Here is a 17,561-nt window from a genome sequence, read left to right as displayed (position 1 = left end):
AAGGTGTGTTACTAAACTGCCAGTCTTGTAATGGATGTTTTCAGTCAACGTCATTATTCTGTCTTTTTACTGATCACACTATTTCAACAGAAATGCCTTTAGTTTTTAAAAGCCTCAAGGACCTCAGGTTTTGACAGCTCTGGCTGTGGTAGTACATGTGTACATTTTTTGATAGGACCAAATTTGTAGGGGAGCAAGCAATTAAATTGTTGTTGTGCCCCCCTGACTCCAATTAGCGATCAAAATGTGATATCCAGCATTTTAAACCAGCAATTTTATAGGTATGTACATGCTGCATGAATTTTATAAGAAGTTTTCCTAGGATTCTATTATTTATTCTCAAGTCTTTCAGAGAAGTACTAAAGTATTGGTTCTTTAAACTATAGCATGAGAGTCTTTGCTCAATGGAAAAAAAAAGTTCAGGCAAAGCTTAAGTGCTATTTGTGTCTGCCTCTGGTCTTTTTTGAAGAAAACTTCCTTTAGAAATGGAAATGCATTCTCTTCTACTGTTTGCACCCATTGCTGTTAGTTTGAATCTAGATGAAAGATCCTAATCAGAACATTCTGGACTTACTATGGTGCCCTGTTACTCAAATTAGAAGCTGCATGTTTTAAATTTCCTTTTAATACACATTATGACCTCTAATATATTTCCAGTGTCAGTATTTTAGATTCAGAGCACAATAAGTTCAATAGAGATACTGCTGCAACTAGAAAAATGTGTGTTCATACACTGACTAAACTTGGCAGCTAGTATGAAACAGTAAATATAACTTTCGTCTAGTTTTAATCTAATGCTTGTTGAGCATATTACATCAAAAAGAAGACAAAATCTTTAGGTTTATTCCTTACTTCACGTTGCACTATGATTTTGTTTGCAAATAAAATAAAACATGTTCCAGGTCTCTCAGGTAAAAATTTAATGGTCTGTATATTTTGCTTGTTTGTCTAGCTGATGCATTTGTCATTTAGGACTAAAAACAGTGTGATCTTTGACCTTGTGAATGAAATTAATGTTTCTTACCCTAATTAATAAAAGTTTTATATAATGACAGTGCTGCAGTGTTTATGTTCCAATTGGTGTGTTAATCTATCCCAACATATTTGAGTTCCTTTGAAGGATTAAATAATATAACCCAGTGTACATACTATGATCTGATAAGTTTGTTAGCAGGAGCATAAATGATTTCCTGAGAAGACTTTCTATAGAAGTCCTGTGGATACTGATTGTAATACTGGTTGTTTTATTAATTAGTAATTGCAAATTCGACTATGTCAAGAATATGAAATGCTTTTCAGTGTTCTGTTTCTCTATAGTTAATCCAAGCTTTACCTTCCCCCTGCTTAAAAATACAAGTCTTTTTTTCCTACTGATCAAAGGGTCCTATTAACAGAGTTCGTAATTGAAGCTCACTTTCCCCAAAATTGTGTGTATTTTTCTACTAGACAAATTCTATTTTTTCAACATAAAATGAGAGTGCAACGTTTGGCATTGTCATGCCTGTTATATTTGTAGGTGGTTTTTTGCTTTTCTGTGTTTCAAATACTCCAAAGGCCTTAATTAATGTCAGTAGAGATTTCTAATACATGTAAGTCTTTTAAAATTGAATAGCTTTGCTTTCCCATCTAAGCCTTTTCTTATTTTCTCTAACTTCTCTTTGGTTTTGGTCTGTTTTTTCATTCTCCTGGCTGCCCTTACGTGCATTAGACTTCTTTGCATTTGTAGTAATTTTAGAGCATGAACTGGACATGCAACTAAATACAGGTCCTGTGGATACCATTGGAAGAAATAGTAGGGGCCAGCGTGTAGTACTTGGAGCTCAGTTTTGACATAGTTTTCGTGCAGATTAAAGCTTGAACAATTGACTGAATCCAAGGACCATCAGCGTTGTATGTTTACCATGAGTCTTGTTGTGGGATTGTTACCTTAGTAAACAACTTTGGATCTTGTTAGGTAGCTAGATTTTCATATATAATTACTTTTTCATTGGCATTTTACTGTGGTGTTAGTGGTCATGAAGGAGGAGTATATGCTGTTCAGTGTGTAAACAGTAGGGGAGGGATTTTTCCTCAGTTTGCAATCCTGGAGTAAGTTTGAATCTGAGGTAAGCCTTGAATTAATACAGACCTGCAGGCTGAACAGTGGTGAAGGTACCTAAGTGGTGGATAAACCTGAATTCCAATTGATTTTCAGCAGAGATTTATTTTCATGCCTAGACAATTTTATAGTTTTGTTTTTCTAAACAAGAAGTATTGTGTCACTGCATTTGCTTTTTAAATTAAGCAGGTATTTTAATAATTTCTTTAATTATTCCTTTAATTCTTTACTGAATGAAGTTTATGGTATCAAGGACAGGTTTAATTGTGTTAGAATACTGCATGATATGGTATGTGGCATTTTTGTGTAACAACTGTGTTTGATCTCTGCACTGAAGGGTTTGTGCCTCATGAATGTTAGAATTCTAGTAAACTAAATATGCCTGTTTTGTGCTTGACACAGTGAGCTTATTTTCTTATGTATATGATTTCCCCCCTCATTTTGCAGCTACTGTCTATTTGGCTAATATGGGTTAATTGTGTTACTTGTTCTGGAATTCACATATTAACATTGCAAAATACTTGTCTGTGTTTGTGTAGATACAGAAAAAGATAATATTAAACTGCATAGACATACTACTACTGTATACTCTTCAGGCATTTAATGCATCAAATTTATTTTGAGCATAATTTTTAAATGGCTGCTGACTATTTTTAATACAAAATTGACTTCTGGATGTTGCTTTATTTATGTAAATAAAATGCATATTATTAAAGGACTGAGTTAATTACAATTTCTTTTTAACTTATCTAATAGAAATAGAGTTGAATGTTCTGTAATGTTTGTATCTATTGTGGAAACAGACTCCAGTTCTTGTCTAGGTTTACATGGGCATTCTTTGCTCAGAAGATTGCTTTGGAGAAAGTAAGGAAAAATCTATTTGGACAGTTCTCAAGATCTTAAGCTTCTCATGCAGCAAGCTGCTTGAATTTCTACAACTGTTGCACGATAGTATCTCCAAATGTTATTTCTAAGATATTAATTAGTGGAGGGAGGTAGTCTTTGCAGTCTTGTGTTTTGCCCTGTTTACTTACTGTGCCAGTCTTGTGTTTTGCCCTATTTACTTACTGTGCCATTCAAAAATATTTTTTTGTAATCAACAACTTCTGAAAATCTGCACTTATGCAAAAAGTTAAACAGCAATAACTACTACTGCAAAAATGAATATCTGGACAAAAGATTTGTATGAAGATAGAATATGGCTTGTCTTTTTCTGAAGCACGTCTTTTTCTGAAGCATATGTAGTTTATTACAGTGCCATTATACTAGGGCGGTAGTTTACATTTATACAAGAGCTGTAGGCTAGGGTTATACAAATGATCAGTCACATCTATTTAAAATATAAAGTATTCAAGTTCTCAAATTTTAAAAATATTTTTGTATTAGGTTTGCTTGTGGATCAATATTTCAAGCAAATATTTCATGACATTGTAATTCATGTAGTAAACTTCCTAAAGTGCTGTGAGAGGGTGCTTCTCTGTTTCTTGGGTTGTTGTTAGGTTTTTTCCCCCTTCGGAGTTGTTTGTGTTTGTTTTTTGTTGTTTTGTTTTGAAATTGAGTTGAATTTTTATGGTTATCTTTTTTTTGTTTGTTTGTTTCATTTTGTTGAAATGTAGACAGCTGATAAACTTAGATTTCATGTTCATTTTACTGTGTCCAGACTTCTAATTAGATGATGACAAAATGTCATTAGTCCAAGTTACCTATCTGCACTGGAGAACAATGTGATGAAACAAAAAGCCAGTGGTGATTTATTTATTTATTTTAAGCACGCTCTTGTCTTCCGAAATTGCTGTCTCAATGCAGTCCAGTAGGAGTGGGTCTCTGTTTTAGTATTGCTGTATTATGCAGCAGTTGCTCATTTGTATGGTCTGTTCAAGTACACCATTTCACCAAAAAGTAAAAGCTAATTGCAGTTTGTGATTTTAGGTGATTCTTGGGATGAACAATCTATGTGAAATAGCTCATCAGATTCTAGTGTCATCATGGAAGTGTTCTTTATGTGGTTTGTAGATTCTTTACATTGCCTGCTTAAAAATGGCCCATTAGAAACAATTGTCAGTGACTTCTGAGGTTTGCAGTAGTTGGTTGCTCAAATAACTGATTAGTATGCTTAGTGTTAGGATTCCTTTAGAAAATAACCCAATGCCCTATAAGATTCTGGTAATAATAAGAACCAGAAGGTGACTAGAACCTGTAAAATGGTTGAAGTCTGTAGAGATTAAAATGAGAAATTTGAGAGAGAATCCTTGAACCATTTCTTAAGGATTAGACTTATGAAAAGATAGTGAAAATTATTTTGCTCGTTTTATGAGATAATGGAGAACTTAGAGAAGAGTTGCTTGTGAAGTATTTCCTTGTCATCAGTGAGGTTCCAGCTGACTGGAAGCTGGTGAGTATTGTCCCAATTTTCAAGATGGGCATTAAGGAGGACCCCAGAAACTACAGGCCTGTCAGTCTCACTTCTGTGTCTGATAAAGTTATGGAGGAGATTATTCTGGGGGGTATTGAAAAACATCTGAAAGACAACAGTCAGTGGTCACGGCCAGTATGGCTTCATGAGAGGAAAGTCCCATCTTAATTTTGTTTGATGGCAAGGTAACCTGCCTAGTTGACCAAGGGAATCCAGTTGTTGTAATCTTTTTGGATTTCAGTAAAGCTTTTGATATTGTCTCTCACAAGATCCTTCCAGACAAAATGTCCAGCACACAGCTGCATAAACACATCATAAGATGGGTGAACCGCTGGTTCATGGATTGGGCACAAAGGTTTATAGTGAGTGAGGTGACATCAGACATCTCTAGTTGGGCTCCATCCTAGCCTGTGTGCTCTACAACATCTGCATAAATAACTTGCTCATTATCCCTTCCAGTTCTGTGTCCAAATTCACAGATGATGGAAAACTGGGAGGAGCTGCTGACTCCCCTGGGGACGGAGAGGCTTTGCAGAGAGACCTCAATAAATTGGAGGGTTGGGCAGTCACCAGCCAAGTGAAGGTCAACAAGGGAAAGTGTCAGATTCTGCACCTGGGGTGGGACAGCCCTGGAAGTACACACAGACTGGGGAATGAGAGGCTGGAGAGCAGCGCCACAGGAAGGGACCTGGGGGTGGTCATTGGCAAGTTGAACATGAGCCAGCAGTGCCCTGGCAGCCAGGAGGGCCAGCCCTGTCCTGGGGGACATCGGGCACAGCATGGCCAGCCAGGCAAGGGAGGGGATTGTCCTGCTCTGCTCTGAGCTGGGACAGCCTCACCTCCAGTGCTGGGGGCAGTTCTGGGTGCCACACCATAATAACATTAAACTATTACAGAGCATGCAAAGGAGGACCATGAGGATGGTGAAGGGCCATGGGGTGGAAGCCACATGAGGAACAGCTGGGGTCACTTGGTCTGTTCAGCCTGGAGGAGACTGAGGGAAGAACATCCCAAAAGTTTGCAGCTTCCTCATGAGGGGAAGAGGAGGGGCAGACACTGATCTCTGTGGTCACCAGACCACAGACTGACCTGAGGGAATGGCCTGAAGTTGTGTAAGAGGGAAGCTCAGGTTGGATATAAGTAAAAGGTTCCTCACCCAGAGGGTGGCTGGGCACTGGAACAGACTTCCCAGGGAAATGGTCACAGCACCAGCCTGACACAGTTTAGGAGGTGTTTGGACAATGCTCTCAGGCACATGGTGTGACTCTTGAGGATGGTGCTGTGCAGGGTTAGGAGCTGGACTTGGTGCTTTGTGGCTCCCTTCCAACTCAGAATATGCTGTAATTTTGTGATTTTGTCCATGTATGGAGGTAATAGCTGATGAAGATGGACATTATTTTGATATTTTCAGTCTTTTTATCCATGACATGAAAGAGTGAAAGCTTAATACAGACTTCTCTTTTTTGACTGGTGGCATATGTTCGTGACGTGTGTAGCATTTCTCAGGTGTCCTTTGTTCTAGTATTAGTGGTATTCAAAGATTGCAATTTGAAACACAGTCTTGTAGGAAGCTGTTCTCACTATAGTCAAGACAAAGATTTTTGTTTCAGGAAATGTAGCTGGTATTTATGAGTTCTCTGAGAAATCTTTCTTAAAATTCAAATTTCTAAAAAATATTTATCTGAAAATGGTACCTTTAGTGAAAAAAATCTCCATTTTCTGCATTTTCGTTTCATTTTTGCATGTTTTTTTCCTAGCTAAACTACGTTTTCATTTCTTTTTGCTTGTGTTAGTATTACAGAACAGATACTGGTGATTGAGCAAGGTTCTATTCCATTTCAGGCACCATTAACGGAATTGTTAACCACTTTATGACATTAAGATTTTTGATTTTAGTGATGCTTGAGCAACAAGGAGGTCAGATGTCTGTAAATGTGCAGTCCTTGCAGGAAATAAAAGCTCTGTGAACTGAGTGTGTTTGGTTTGATTATTGTTGGGGCAGCAAAGAGTCTAGAGTTGAGTTGTGTTTGTGGTGGCACAGGCTATTTTGTTTTATGGCAATTTCTCAAGAATAGCACCAAGAACAGGTCTATTTTTCTAAATATTTAATAAGAAACAAACTTCACAGTAAAGAGTCAAAGTTGAAAGTAAGGCACAGGAAGCTGAAAAGCCTTACTCGTGACATGCCAGATAATCTAGGAATAGAGCACATGTCACATTTAAGTCTAGGTTTGTAGATGTTGGACTTTACTGCTTCTTTTCTCTAATAGAGTAGCAGTTAATAGGTGTTAGTAGAGAAACAGGTGTTTCTTCACTGGCATGTATTTTTGGTTTATACTTTTTATTCTGCATATATTCAGGATTTTGACATAATACAGTGTAAGCAGTTTCAAGAAAAACACAAATAAAATTGGCAAGTCCTTACCTTGCATTTTGTTAATGTTTCTTTTCATTTTCTGATTTTTTTGCCTGTCTTGTAGAAATATCTTCCTTAATTTTTGCTTTACACCAGCAGCAGTTAAAAATGAAAAAATCACACAAACATCACCACAATGTGACTTGATGTAAATAGCTCTTTCTTTTCACTCAGTTAAATGCAGCAAGATTTGGTTTTGATTCAGAATGATAGGTGTTTCTCTTTCCATGGACAAATACTTACTTGTTTCTGTCTTTTTATGTTGCTGAAGGACATTTTGATAGCAGTTACTTCCTAATGCAGAGAGTCAGAATGCAGATTATTGTGCTTTAATGTGCTTTAATTCTGGTTGTGGTTAATGACAAATGAAGTTGGGAGCCTTCAATGACAAAAAAATCTCAACCAAAACCAGACAAACTGATACTTTTGGATTTTATATATAGGGAGAATTCCAAAGAAGAGCAAACATTCTGAAGTTTAATGGTGATATATAGTATATTTTCATTAGCTTTAGAGTTCATCAGTTTTGCTGTCATTTATCATATCAGGCTCGGATGATTTGATTTTGCTCATTTGAAAATCCATTATTTATACATTGGTAGCTCAGAAGAAGTTTTTATTCCCAGCTTCAGTTGGTTGTGGTAACTTTCTGTAACATGACAATTCTCAAATACCTGCTGTAGAGATGAGGACCTATTGCACTTAATTATGCTCAGATATGTTAATGCAGTCAGTCTGTGACAGAAAATAAGTTCTTTTCTCAATGGAAATGCTTGAAATCTGACATGATATATCTTAAACCATGGAAAGTAAATGCGAATTTAAGAGTTCTGTGTTTTGGGTAAGAAAAATACATACACAGACTTTGTGAAGTTGCTGGATCTTGACACGGAGGTGCTGTGTGGGTTTTAGAAAGGAAGTGGCTTATTTCAGGGAAAAATGTGTCACCAGCCATGAAAAGCTTCTTAAAATCCTTTGAAATACATTTTTGAGATTCTCCTCATTTATACTGTACACCTACACTGGAAAAAGTGACACTCCAGGCTTTTTCTGAGTTTTCCTTTATGGTCGTCTAACACCAGTTTGATTTACTTTTGTTAGGACAAAGTGTAAACCAATACAAAGTCATTTCCATAGTTGACTGTATCATGTATGAAAACTGGATGTTTTGCTTGGAAGCTAAGAGAACTTTGATGAAACTAAAAAATATTGTGTCCTTTTTAGAACTTTAGGATTCCAGAAGAACCAGAGATCCTGGGGAAACCATAGCTCTACTTATTCTTACAGTGTTCTTCTATCTCAGTCCATTCAGGTCATGGTAAAGATCAACTATCACTTGGTTTTCTGTGTGTCTTCAGAAGGTAAAGTGAAGAAATAACTAAAATCTCAGGTGGGATTGCTGGATTGTCGGGAAGGTATGATTTGAGTCAGATTGTTTTTTGAAAATCCTGTTTTAAGGATGAGAGAATCACTGCTGCTGTAGTGCTATCATGTATCAATTAAAGATTATAAATCCTACCTTAAATTTGCACTTGAGTACTCAAAGTAAGCCTGTTGGGAATGCTGATATGGTAGTGTTTTGCAGTTGAAAACTAACGCATTTCAGCTCTAGAAACTAGTGAGACATTTAAGTGTTGCAAGTGGCATATCCAATCCAAAATAATGGCAGGAAAATAAATAGATGAAAATACATTACCTACTGGTAAAAAGGTGCTTGAGTGCTGACAGGAAACCTGGGAAAATTCAGAAAATAAGGTAAAAAGTAAAAGCCAGGATGGTGTAAAAATGCAAGTTTTAAACACAAAATTACTTCACAGTGTCTGTTCATGCTAAGTATCTTTCACTACAAATACTGTACCTTCCATAGAAAATTTGTGTCATCAATGCAAACTTAATGTCTGTACAGTCTTCTGAATGTGTTTCTGCAGTATTGTGGATGATTCAGAGTTATTACAAAGCAACAACTGTTGCATGGTCCAGTGTATTATGTCACATGCATACATATCAGACATAACAGAAATTCCACCATTTGTGTGTCTCTAGTTACACTTGAACTGTTTTCTTCTTGGGTGACAAGATATGACCCATTTTCATAATCTCAACTTCTGCATTCACAGCCTTCAGCCTTCAGCATGGACACTTACAAATATGTGAAGTACCAGTTTCCTCCCTTCTGTTATATTTGTGATGATTGAAATGGCCATTAAAATTAAAACTCACGAGTCTACTGTCAGGAATGAATGATTAAAATGCCGAAAGCTTGCAAAACTAGCTGCCTTTATTGTGGAAGATACTTATGTCTGCAGGAGTTGTAATGCCATATTGTGAAAGACATGGAAGAGCTTTGACAGGTTGTTGCTTCAGTTCTTTCTCTGTATTTTTACTGCCTCTAGAAGCTCACCCTAAGTGGAAATTTTGTATCTAATTGATTCCAAAATATGAGTTGAAGTTATTTTGGGTACTCCTTGTTGAGTCCCAGCTGCAACTTTGTGTGGTTTTAGAATCACATTTTCCTATTTTTAATGTTTTCCTCTTCCCTATTGCTGACCCACATAAACAGGAAAATGACTAACTTTGCTTGTCCACTAGGCGAGATGGCGTAACTGTGTATACGCCAAGTGCTCTGCCTGAGTTGAAAAAAAAGTGCTACTCAACAATCTTAAACATTTTTGAAGGCAGAAATGTGCTTTAAATTTGATGCTTTTGATGCTATTTTTATGATAACATGTAAGTGAACAAACTATTACAAGATTGTAGATGCTATCTGTGTGCTTACAGGTGCTACTGTAAATGTGAAGTGTAGAGAAAAATACGAAGCAATGAACTTGAGTGCATGCGAGTTCCCTTCTAAAGTCATGATAGAGATAGAAATGCACTGCTTCAGGCTGGCAAATGAAATTTTTCTGGCGTTGATCCGCACCTGATAAATCTTGCAAATCTTGTCTAAAACTATAGGCTGTACTTTACTATATTCAGTTTGGCTTCTAAACTCAGATATGCGTATTTTTATAAATCAGTTTGTATCTCTGAACTATTTTGGCAATGGAGAATAGAGCCTCCAGTGTTACGTTTCACATTACACCTATATATAGGTGGTTATTTTCTCAACAGGGATCTCTCTTTTTCATATTATGGTAATACTAGGTTTTAATTTTTTCTAGCCTTAATTAAATAAGTTCCTTATTGATTATGCTGGAAATCAGATAAGTTTGGCTGACACCTGATGAATTAATAGAAAAATGTGGAATAAATAAATTTTCAGAGTAATAATATATGTAAGAATTGCAAGTATAGATCAGTAATGCAGATAATGTAAAACATGCTGCAGTTAAAAAGAGAAAAGATTTCTTACGCTGAAGTGTGGTACAGTTTTTGTAAACTTTTCCTAAATTTTAACACAGAACAGGTGGGGTTTTTGAAGTTTAATTTTGTGTTTCTCAAATGTGTCCTGCTGTGCATGTCCAGTATCTTTTTCGTATCTTGCTTACTTCAGCTTGGCCTGTATTTGCGCTCTTCCTTGCCGTGGTTTCCCTGGTAAATACAGTTAGAGCTTAATTCTAGGATTTTATATCAGTTAGTCACTCAGAAGCCTACTGTCAATTAAATCACCAAATTAATGGTAGGTTCTCTAAATCCTTAGCAATGTTCATCATTGCTGGGAGCATCCATAATGTGTTCCTTAGGGAAATATGTCTTTCTGGTATACAATCTGTTGTAACTAGGTGTTTGTACAAACTGCACAGCAATGGTCCAGGAAAATTTTGTGGCTTTTCAGATAGCTTAAGATTAGCCTGTAAATTTGTAGTAATAGTTGTGTGTACTTTTTTCAGTTGTATTTTTTTTTTTCTGCTAATACATTGGTTTTGATACTGTGGAGGTTGTGGACTGCAGATTAAGTACTTTTGATCAGCCTACTGCATTGATGCAGCTTAAGTTTGTTTTGCAAGTTAGATTCAGAGATCTTCAGCAGTTTCACACCTAGCATTTGAATATTCTTTGGGTTATCAGTAAGATATTTAAATAAGAAAGAATGCTAAAGTAGTTTTTTTTTTTTCTTTGTATTTTTAGTAGCCATTGCTTCCTTTTCAATTCCGCCCTTCCTCAAATGTACTCTATTTATGAACAGGACAAGATGACAGTGTGGCAAACTAATTCTGTTTATTTAGGAAATGAGTAGGGTGCCTTCCATTAGAATTAAAGGAAGCAGCAAAAGTAGATGTTGAATAAACCTGTTGATCTTACAGTGAAGACAGAGAATTTCACAAAAACGAACTAGAAGAAAATTATGTGACAGTAAAGTGTGACTTAGTAGTATCAAACTTCTTTATCTAAGAGTTTCTATCTCAAGCTTTCAGAATGTGGTCATCCTCTCCTGTAGATGTATTTGGTTATTACTTGTCTTTTGTTAAAGAGAGCTGCTGTTGACTAGGTTTGTGTGTGTGATAATGGAATTTTCATCTGTGTTGCACTGAGGACAAAACGCAGTTGACACTCTTTCTTTCAAAAAGGCAGGAGTTGCTTGAGTTTAGGAGGTACATGTGGAAAAAAAGTGTTCTTTACAGCACAGGAATATCTGGAAACTCTACCAACAAGAGATACTAGTGGTGATGTAGCTAGTTATATCAGAAAATCTGAGCTTTGAGTGCCAGTAGTAAGGTAGAATAAAATACTGATTCACCAGCATAATTATGAGCAGTCAGGGTCTCTTCCAGTTGTGAGCAATCACATGTGGAATAACAGAACTTCACATACCCCATTATGTTATGGACAAATCACAAAGCACTAGTAGATATGAGCATGACTGGACTTGAAACCTCATTTCCCTTTGTTTCTCTTCTAATGTTCCACCATGAGTGGCAGATAGTATTGAGAGGGGAAGATGTTTAAAGTGGTATCTAATAAAAAAATAGGGAAAGCATTCTAAATAATAGCACATTGTGAAATGTAATCTCTAGTATTGAATTGTAGGTTGTGACCATATTGTAACATTGATGGTGCACCTGCAACCTTTGGTTTCATGATGTAAAAACACTGAAAGTAAAATTAAGCTGGAAGGAGGAAATCTTAAGTGTTTTCTCCTGGTATTATGTTTTTAAAATTGAATGCCTCACATAAAGTGTCCTATCTACATAGAAATAATTTGTAAATCTAATATTTAAAAAATATTTTAGGCTGAATCTGATATAAGAAAAAGTGTTAAACTTTACTTAGCTTTTCTGAAATTTCTATGAAAGAATTGTGATCCTTTATTTTTCTTAATATGTTGATGTTGAGTAATAATGCAAAATTGAACAAATAGCATGAAACATCACCCCTTAATCTGAAACCTTGGAACAGTTAAGCTAAGGAAGAGCAGGTTGATTAATATTAGTCTTATTTGAAGAAAAAATGCAAAGGGAGAAGCAGCACCTTGTTAATTACTTTTCTTGTTTCTCTTAAGCGTTTTTGCTTCATTATTTTACATTTAATCCTAGTTCAAGAAGCACTGTTAAAGGATGTATGTTCATTCAGCATGCTTCCTTTGAACAGATTGTGTGAAATGTTTAACTTGACCTAATTTACATGTGCAAAGATAATGTATTTTTAATTCCTTTTGTTTCCAATTTGTTGTTTCTTAACATTTATTCTTTCTGAATGGTATAAATTTGAACATTTAACATTTTTATTTTGAAAGTAATTATTCAGGTGGCTTTTAAATGTATGCATTTAATTGCTAAAGATATAATTTTTAAAAATAAACTCAGTTAATCTATTATTTAACTTTTTACAAGATTATGCATTTCCAGTAGCTGCTTAAGTTTTTGATTAAGAGATTAGTTTGAATAGCAAAAGAGGTAGAATTTTCAAGTTACTGTGCCTTTGAGCTATTCTGTTTCGTAAAACTGTCAATACAGTCTCTCCTACTCTATCATATTTGATTACACCTCTGGTAATTAGGGGCCTATCAGCTCCCAGATCTGGCAGTTCTGTATTGGCACCTCTCACCTGTCAGAGGTACTCTTTCCATGATTCATGTATATTATTAGTTCATATGAGCTATTTACAGTAGTTAGATACTTACCTTACATAAAGTCTCCGTGTGCACTGCTACAAATACCTGCTCTGAAAAAAATTATTATTATCTTGGGGGCACATGGGCAAGCCCTATTCTGCTAGATTGCTTTAAAGAGTGAGAGCAAGTATTAATTGTAACATCTTAGTTCCTATTTCACTACTTATTCTTGAATTCACTGCACTAGCGGCCTTGCATAGAACACAACTGTTTCTGAAGGCAAGCTTGTTGGAATGTCAGTCTTGTGTTTTACTGGTTGTATCTTCACTGGAGCCTGCCTTCCAGCATCATTACTTCCATTCTGGTTAGTCAGTTTCCTCAGTTTGTTAAAATTGCTCCTGATCAAGAAACCCAAACACTAAACATTGTTTTTTGACAGCTTGGAAAACCACTGTGTCTAGTTTATTTGGTCAAAATAATGCCTTTTAATGATTTTTGTTTTGGGATTTAAAATAGCACACTTGTTTTCACTGTATTAGACAGAGGTTTTTTGTTGGCAATGATTTTTTTTTGTGTTCTTGTATCTAATGGTAGTTTTCAATATAGAGAACTGTAATACTCTTTGGTACATTTTTTATATTATGACTCTTTAGAGTATTATTTATGTTTCAGAAGAAAAAGTTCTGGAACTTCATTCATCTTTGTTCCTTAATATCGCTTCCTTCTGTAGCAGTTTACTTTCTTAGTGAAAGCAGCACAATGACCTGAAGCAATTCTTCTTGAGTTCAAATCTCCACTATGGCTATGGACTGTGGAATTCAAGAGACATTTAAGTATTTGTTGCAAAAATGCAATTTAGGTCTGCTTTGAGTTCTGTATATGAACAAACACTGAACACAAAGGTGGTTTTGAACTGAGGCTCACACCCAAATCTGGTTAGTAGGTATAGTGAAATGCATTTCAGTGGGAAGGTTGTCTCTTGCCTAAGTAGAAGAAAAAAGCCCCCCAAAACATCAAGAGTGAACATTTACTGTGCTGTGATTGCTGTGATATGATCCGTATCATCCACAGTTTCTGTCAGTTAAAACTTTGTGCTTAGTTTTTGCCAGATCCCAGAGAAGTACCCTAACTACTGGCTTGGGAAGATGTCTCCATCTATGCTGAGTAGGATGTGGTGGGCATGGCAATGATGATCAAGAAGTCAGTTTCATCAAACCGAAACCCCTTGAGATACAAACTGTCCCACATAATGTACTTCCATCTTTTCAGTTCCATTTCTGGAAGTGCCAATCCTATACCTCCACTCCTACTGCCTTTACCTTTAACAAAATTCTAGTAAATACTGTCTCTTCCTTTATCTTCATTATAGGTAAAGCGTTCAAAATGGGAGTATTTGGCTGACTTTTTGTAAAATATGTAAGTAGAATTTGTCTTTTTGAGGGAAAAGACCCCCATAAACTGAAAGGGGACATCTCTGAGAATTTGCTGTTTGACTACCATAACCTTGCAAACAGAAATGCAAACATCGATGTCAGTCAGTGACTTCCTCCCTTATACTCATGAACAACTCCTAGGTTTTTTTTATTAAAGGCATTTGTTTTTCAATTTACAGTAAGGGGTGTTTGTGTATACACAGTCTTTTGAGTCATTACTGTACTGCTGGACCTTGATTTTTTTTTTCTTTTAACCTATAATCAACCTGTTGAACACTTGCTTCTTTAAAATCACATCTTACATAAGCCCCTGAACTGCTTTTTCAGTAACTGAAAAATTTTTGATAGGTGATTAGGCTTTTGACCTTCTGTTTATCCTTCCTGGAGCTTCTCAAGATCAGTCTGATCCCAGGTGCCTTAGGTGTTCCTGGATACAGGGTACTGCTAAGTACCTCCTGTCCAAGTACCTTAGGCAAAGCTCCCAGGCACAGGCAATACTTAGCAGCTCAGCTAGCAGCGATTTCAGCTCTTTACAGTGTCAGCTGTTTGCAGTGTCAGCTCTAGTGATTTTCATGAGCTTGCTAAGTGCCTCTGGCAGATGCAGGGAGAGAGAGGAGAAGCACTGTATGAAGTTCCACAGATAAGTCTTTATCGGCATCCTCTGCAAAGGTTTTCAGTGACAGCTCTTCTACTGAGCTGGGCAAAAGTGGGGTTTATATGGGGTACCGAGGTTTTGAGAAATGGTCCAGTGGTATGAATCGGGGTGAAAAGTGACCTATTGTCTTACAGGGAGATAAGAGAGGGTCCGGGAGCAGGAGAGGGGTTATTTGGTCCAGTCACCATGACTAGGCATTTCTTTGTCTTTAGGCAACTGCCAGAGAGGCTTCTCAGGCCTCATGGCTGCAACACTTCTGAAGCCACTAGTCTACTGCTCTGAAATGTGCCTTTTGCTGTGGCATTGCTTTATGCTGTCTGCATTGCCATCCCTGAAGACATAGAGAGGATCTAGTGTAATTGTAGTGTCACCAGCAGAGTGAGAGGGTTGAGAATTCAGAGAACCTAAATTTAAGTAAGGTTTTAGGTTGTCCTACCTAGAAGTTCCTACCACACCTAATTTTTGCAATTTTGTGGAACTTAAAAATGCTAGGCTTGTGGCTTTAACAGCCATGTAGGGCTAGTAAATACATTTTCTTCTGCAACTTTGAAAGGCTACCTCTTTAAGCTTCTGGAGAAAATTTGCAGAATGGTTTTGGAAAAGTTGAACAAACGTAAGATGACTTTACTCTTTAAATACTGCCAGTTTGCATCTATGTTTTTCATGCTCACTGTTCTTAAACTTCGGTTTCATACTGAAGTAGTTTTAGTGCATAAATAAAAGTTGTGGATCAGGAAAGCCTTCTTTTTGTAAAATGCATTGTACTCTTTCAATACAATCAATAGGAATATACTTGCATAAATAATGTTGACATGTAAAGGGCATGAAGTTGCTTCTGAATTATCTTGATGATGTGCAGGCAAATAGCACCATCCTCTGGCATTATAACATTAGTTATGAATTAAACCTGAAGTTACTATTTGTTATTTTTGGAAATTCGATATAATTGTAATAAAATGTACATATTGTACTTTCAGTTTTACATACTCATTTTGGGCCAAGGTTTAACAGAAATTCTGGTAATTTGCATGGACTCTGTGTTCTGTTCAATTAAGTGACTGGCTAAAGGGGATATCTTTTGAGGGTTATCCTTTCCATAGTGCTGACTCTGCTCTTTACATGACCATTTATGGTAGAAAGTTGCACTTCAGAAATATCAGACTGAGCTTTTTCTAAATCTCAGTGAAAGACAATTCACAGTCATTTAAGAAAAATTCGTTGAGTTAGAAAACACCACCAACGACTTATGGTTGTGTATCTGGAGGACAGTAAAGGTGCTGTTACAGAACAACTGCAAATATCTAATAAATTATTTTTACAGGAGATCGTAACTTCAGTTACCAATTGAGAATGGGTATTGTTGGCATTGCTAGAGTGCAGAGCAATACACCTCCCACAAATTAGGTTTCAGTAGTTACAGGATGAGTTGTGCTGAGTTACGATCATGTGAAGGACTGAATTTTAGTCCATTGAACTATAAGCATGTAGGTATGAGAAATATCACAGGGACATCCTTTTGAAAAACTTGGTGGATGAGAAAGTTGCTGTTTTGATTGTTGAGTTCCCATTGGCCCTTTACACATTTTATGTGTTGGAAACATCAAAAGGAGACAGCTGATATTTGGGTACTCTCGAAAAGAAAACTCGCACCACCTCCCAGTCCACCTTTCTGTACAAGAGATCTCCGTTCTTTTACAGGGGAGGTGTTGGTTTAGTGAAACTGGAAATCTTAAGAGTTTTGCTATAGCATCAGTGCCTGTCTTTCCCCTAACAGATTAACCATGAATGCAAACCAGACTAAATTATCCACGTTTCTGGAAAGACTGTACCAGTGGTCTACATATAGAACTGGTCTGTACATTTCTTTGCTGTTGCTTAAACATAAAAATTGGAATGTTATAGTGAGCATCCAAATATTGAGACATACAAGTTTAAGTTGTGAAAGTACTGAAAACTCCCAGTTATAATAGACATGACTAAAATCTTTAATATAAAAATATACACTGTTCTCTGAGACGTGTTTCCATGGCAACATGAGCTATTCTAAGTGAAATGTACACCATTCAATGTAATGATTGCAGTAAAGAGTCACTGGGAAAAATATAGTTTTAATAGGTAACATTAATTTTGTGCTGCTTGCAGGCGTGACCATGTGTAATTTAAATAAGTCCTGATGGCCAGAATATTCTCACAGGAAGATGTTTGTTTCAGGTGAGAAGAGCAAGAGAATGCAGCTGTATCATTTGGCTTCATTCAAGAGGGTAGTATTGATGGCAAGAGACATGGTGAGAATCAAAAAATTTTGGGTGTGTTTCAGACAGGAAAGAAAATGTGTTGTTGCCTTGTTATAACACACTCCGCTCCATCCACTTCAACCTGATCTAACATCCGTGTCTCTGTCCTAATCCTCTAACTTACTCAGTTGTGTTCAATTTTTTGTTGAATTCATCTTTGTGCTCTAAACACAGTATTTATTTCCTCGTGTCATTCCAGATCTTTTATTGCAGTTTCAGTTTTTCTACATCGTGATTTCAAACTCCTTATCTGGCCATTC

The 17,561-nt window shown here is 36.5% G+C and overlaps 1 protein-coding gene across 2 annotated transcripts in view; it reads left to right on the top strand.

Moving 5' to 3' along the window:
- HBS1L (HBS1 like translational GTPase) overlaps positions 1-17,561 on the top strand; it is a 59,822-nt gene that overhangs the window by 9,674 nt on the left and 32,587 nt on the right. Inside the window, exon 6 of one of the 2 annotated variants that reach the window (XM_063390059.1) lies at positions 2,285-2,287. The exons of the other annotated variant lie outside the window; for it this stretch is intronic. Coding sequence (XP_063246129.1) covers positions 2,285-2,287 — 3 coding nt within the window. The remainder of the gene's footprint in view (positions 1-2,284; positions 2,288-17,561) is intronic. 2 annotated transcript variants of the gene reach the window in all.

This window comes from Prinia subflava, chromosome 2, assembly GCF_021018805.1.
Source record: "Prinia subflava isolate CZ2003 ecotype Zambia chromosome 2, Cam_Psub_1.2, whole genome shotgun sequence".
Lineage (NCBI taxonomy): Eukaryota > Metazoa > Chordata > Aves > Passeriformes > Cisticolidae > Prinia > Prinia subflava.
The sequence above is the reverse complement of the archived record's forward strand: the minus strand, read 5'-3'. Positions and strand labels throughout refer to the sequence as shown.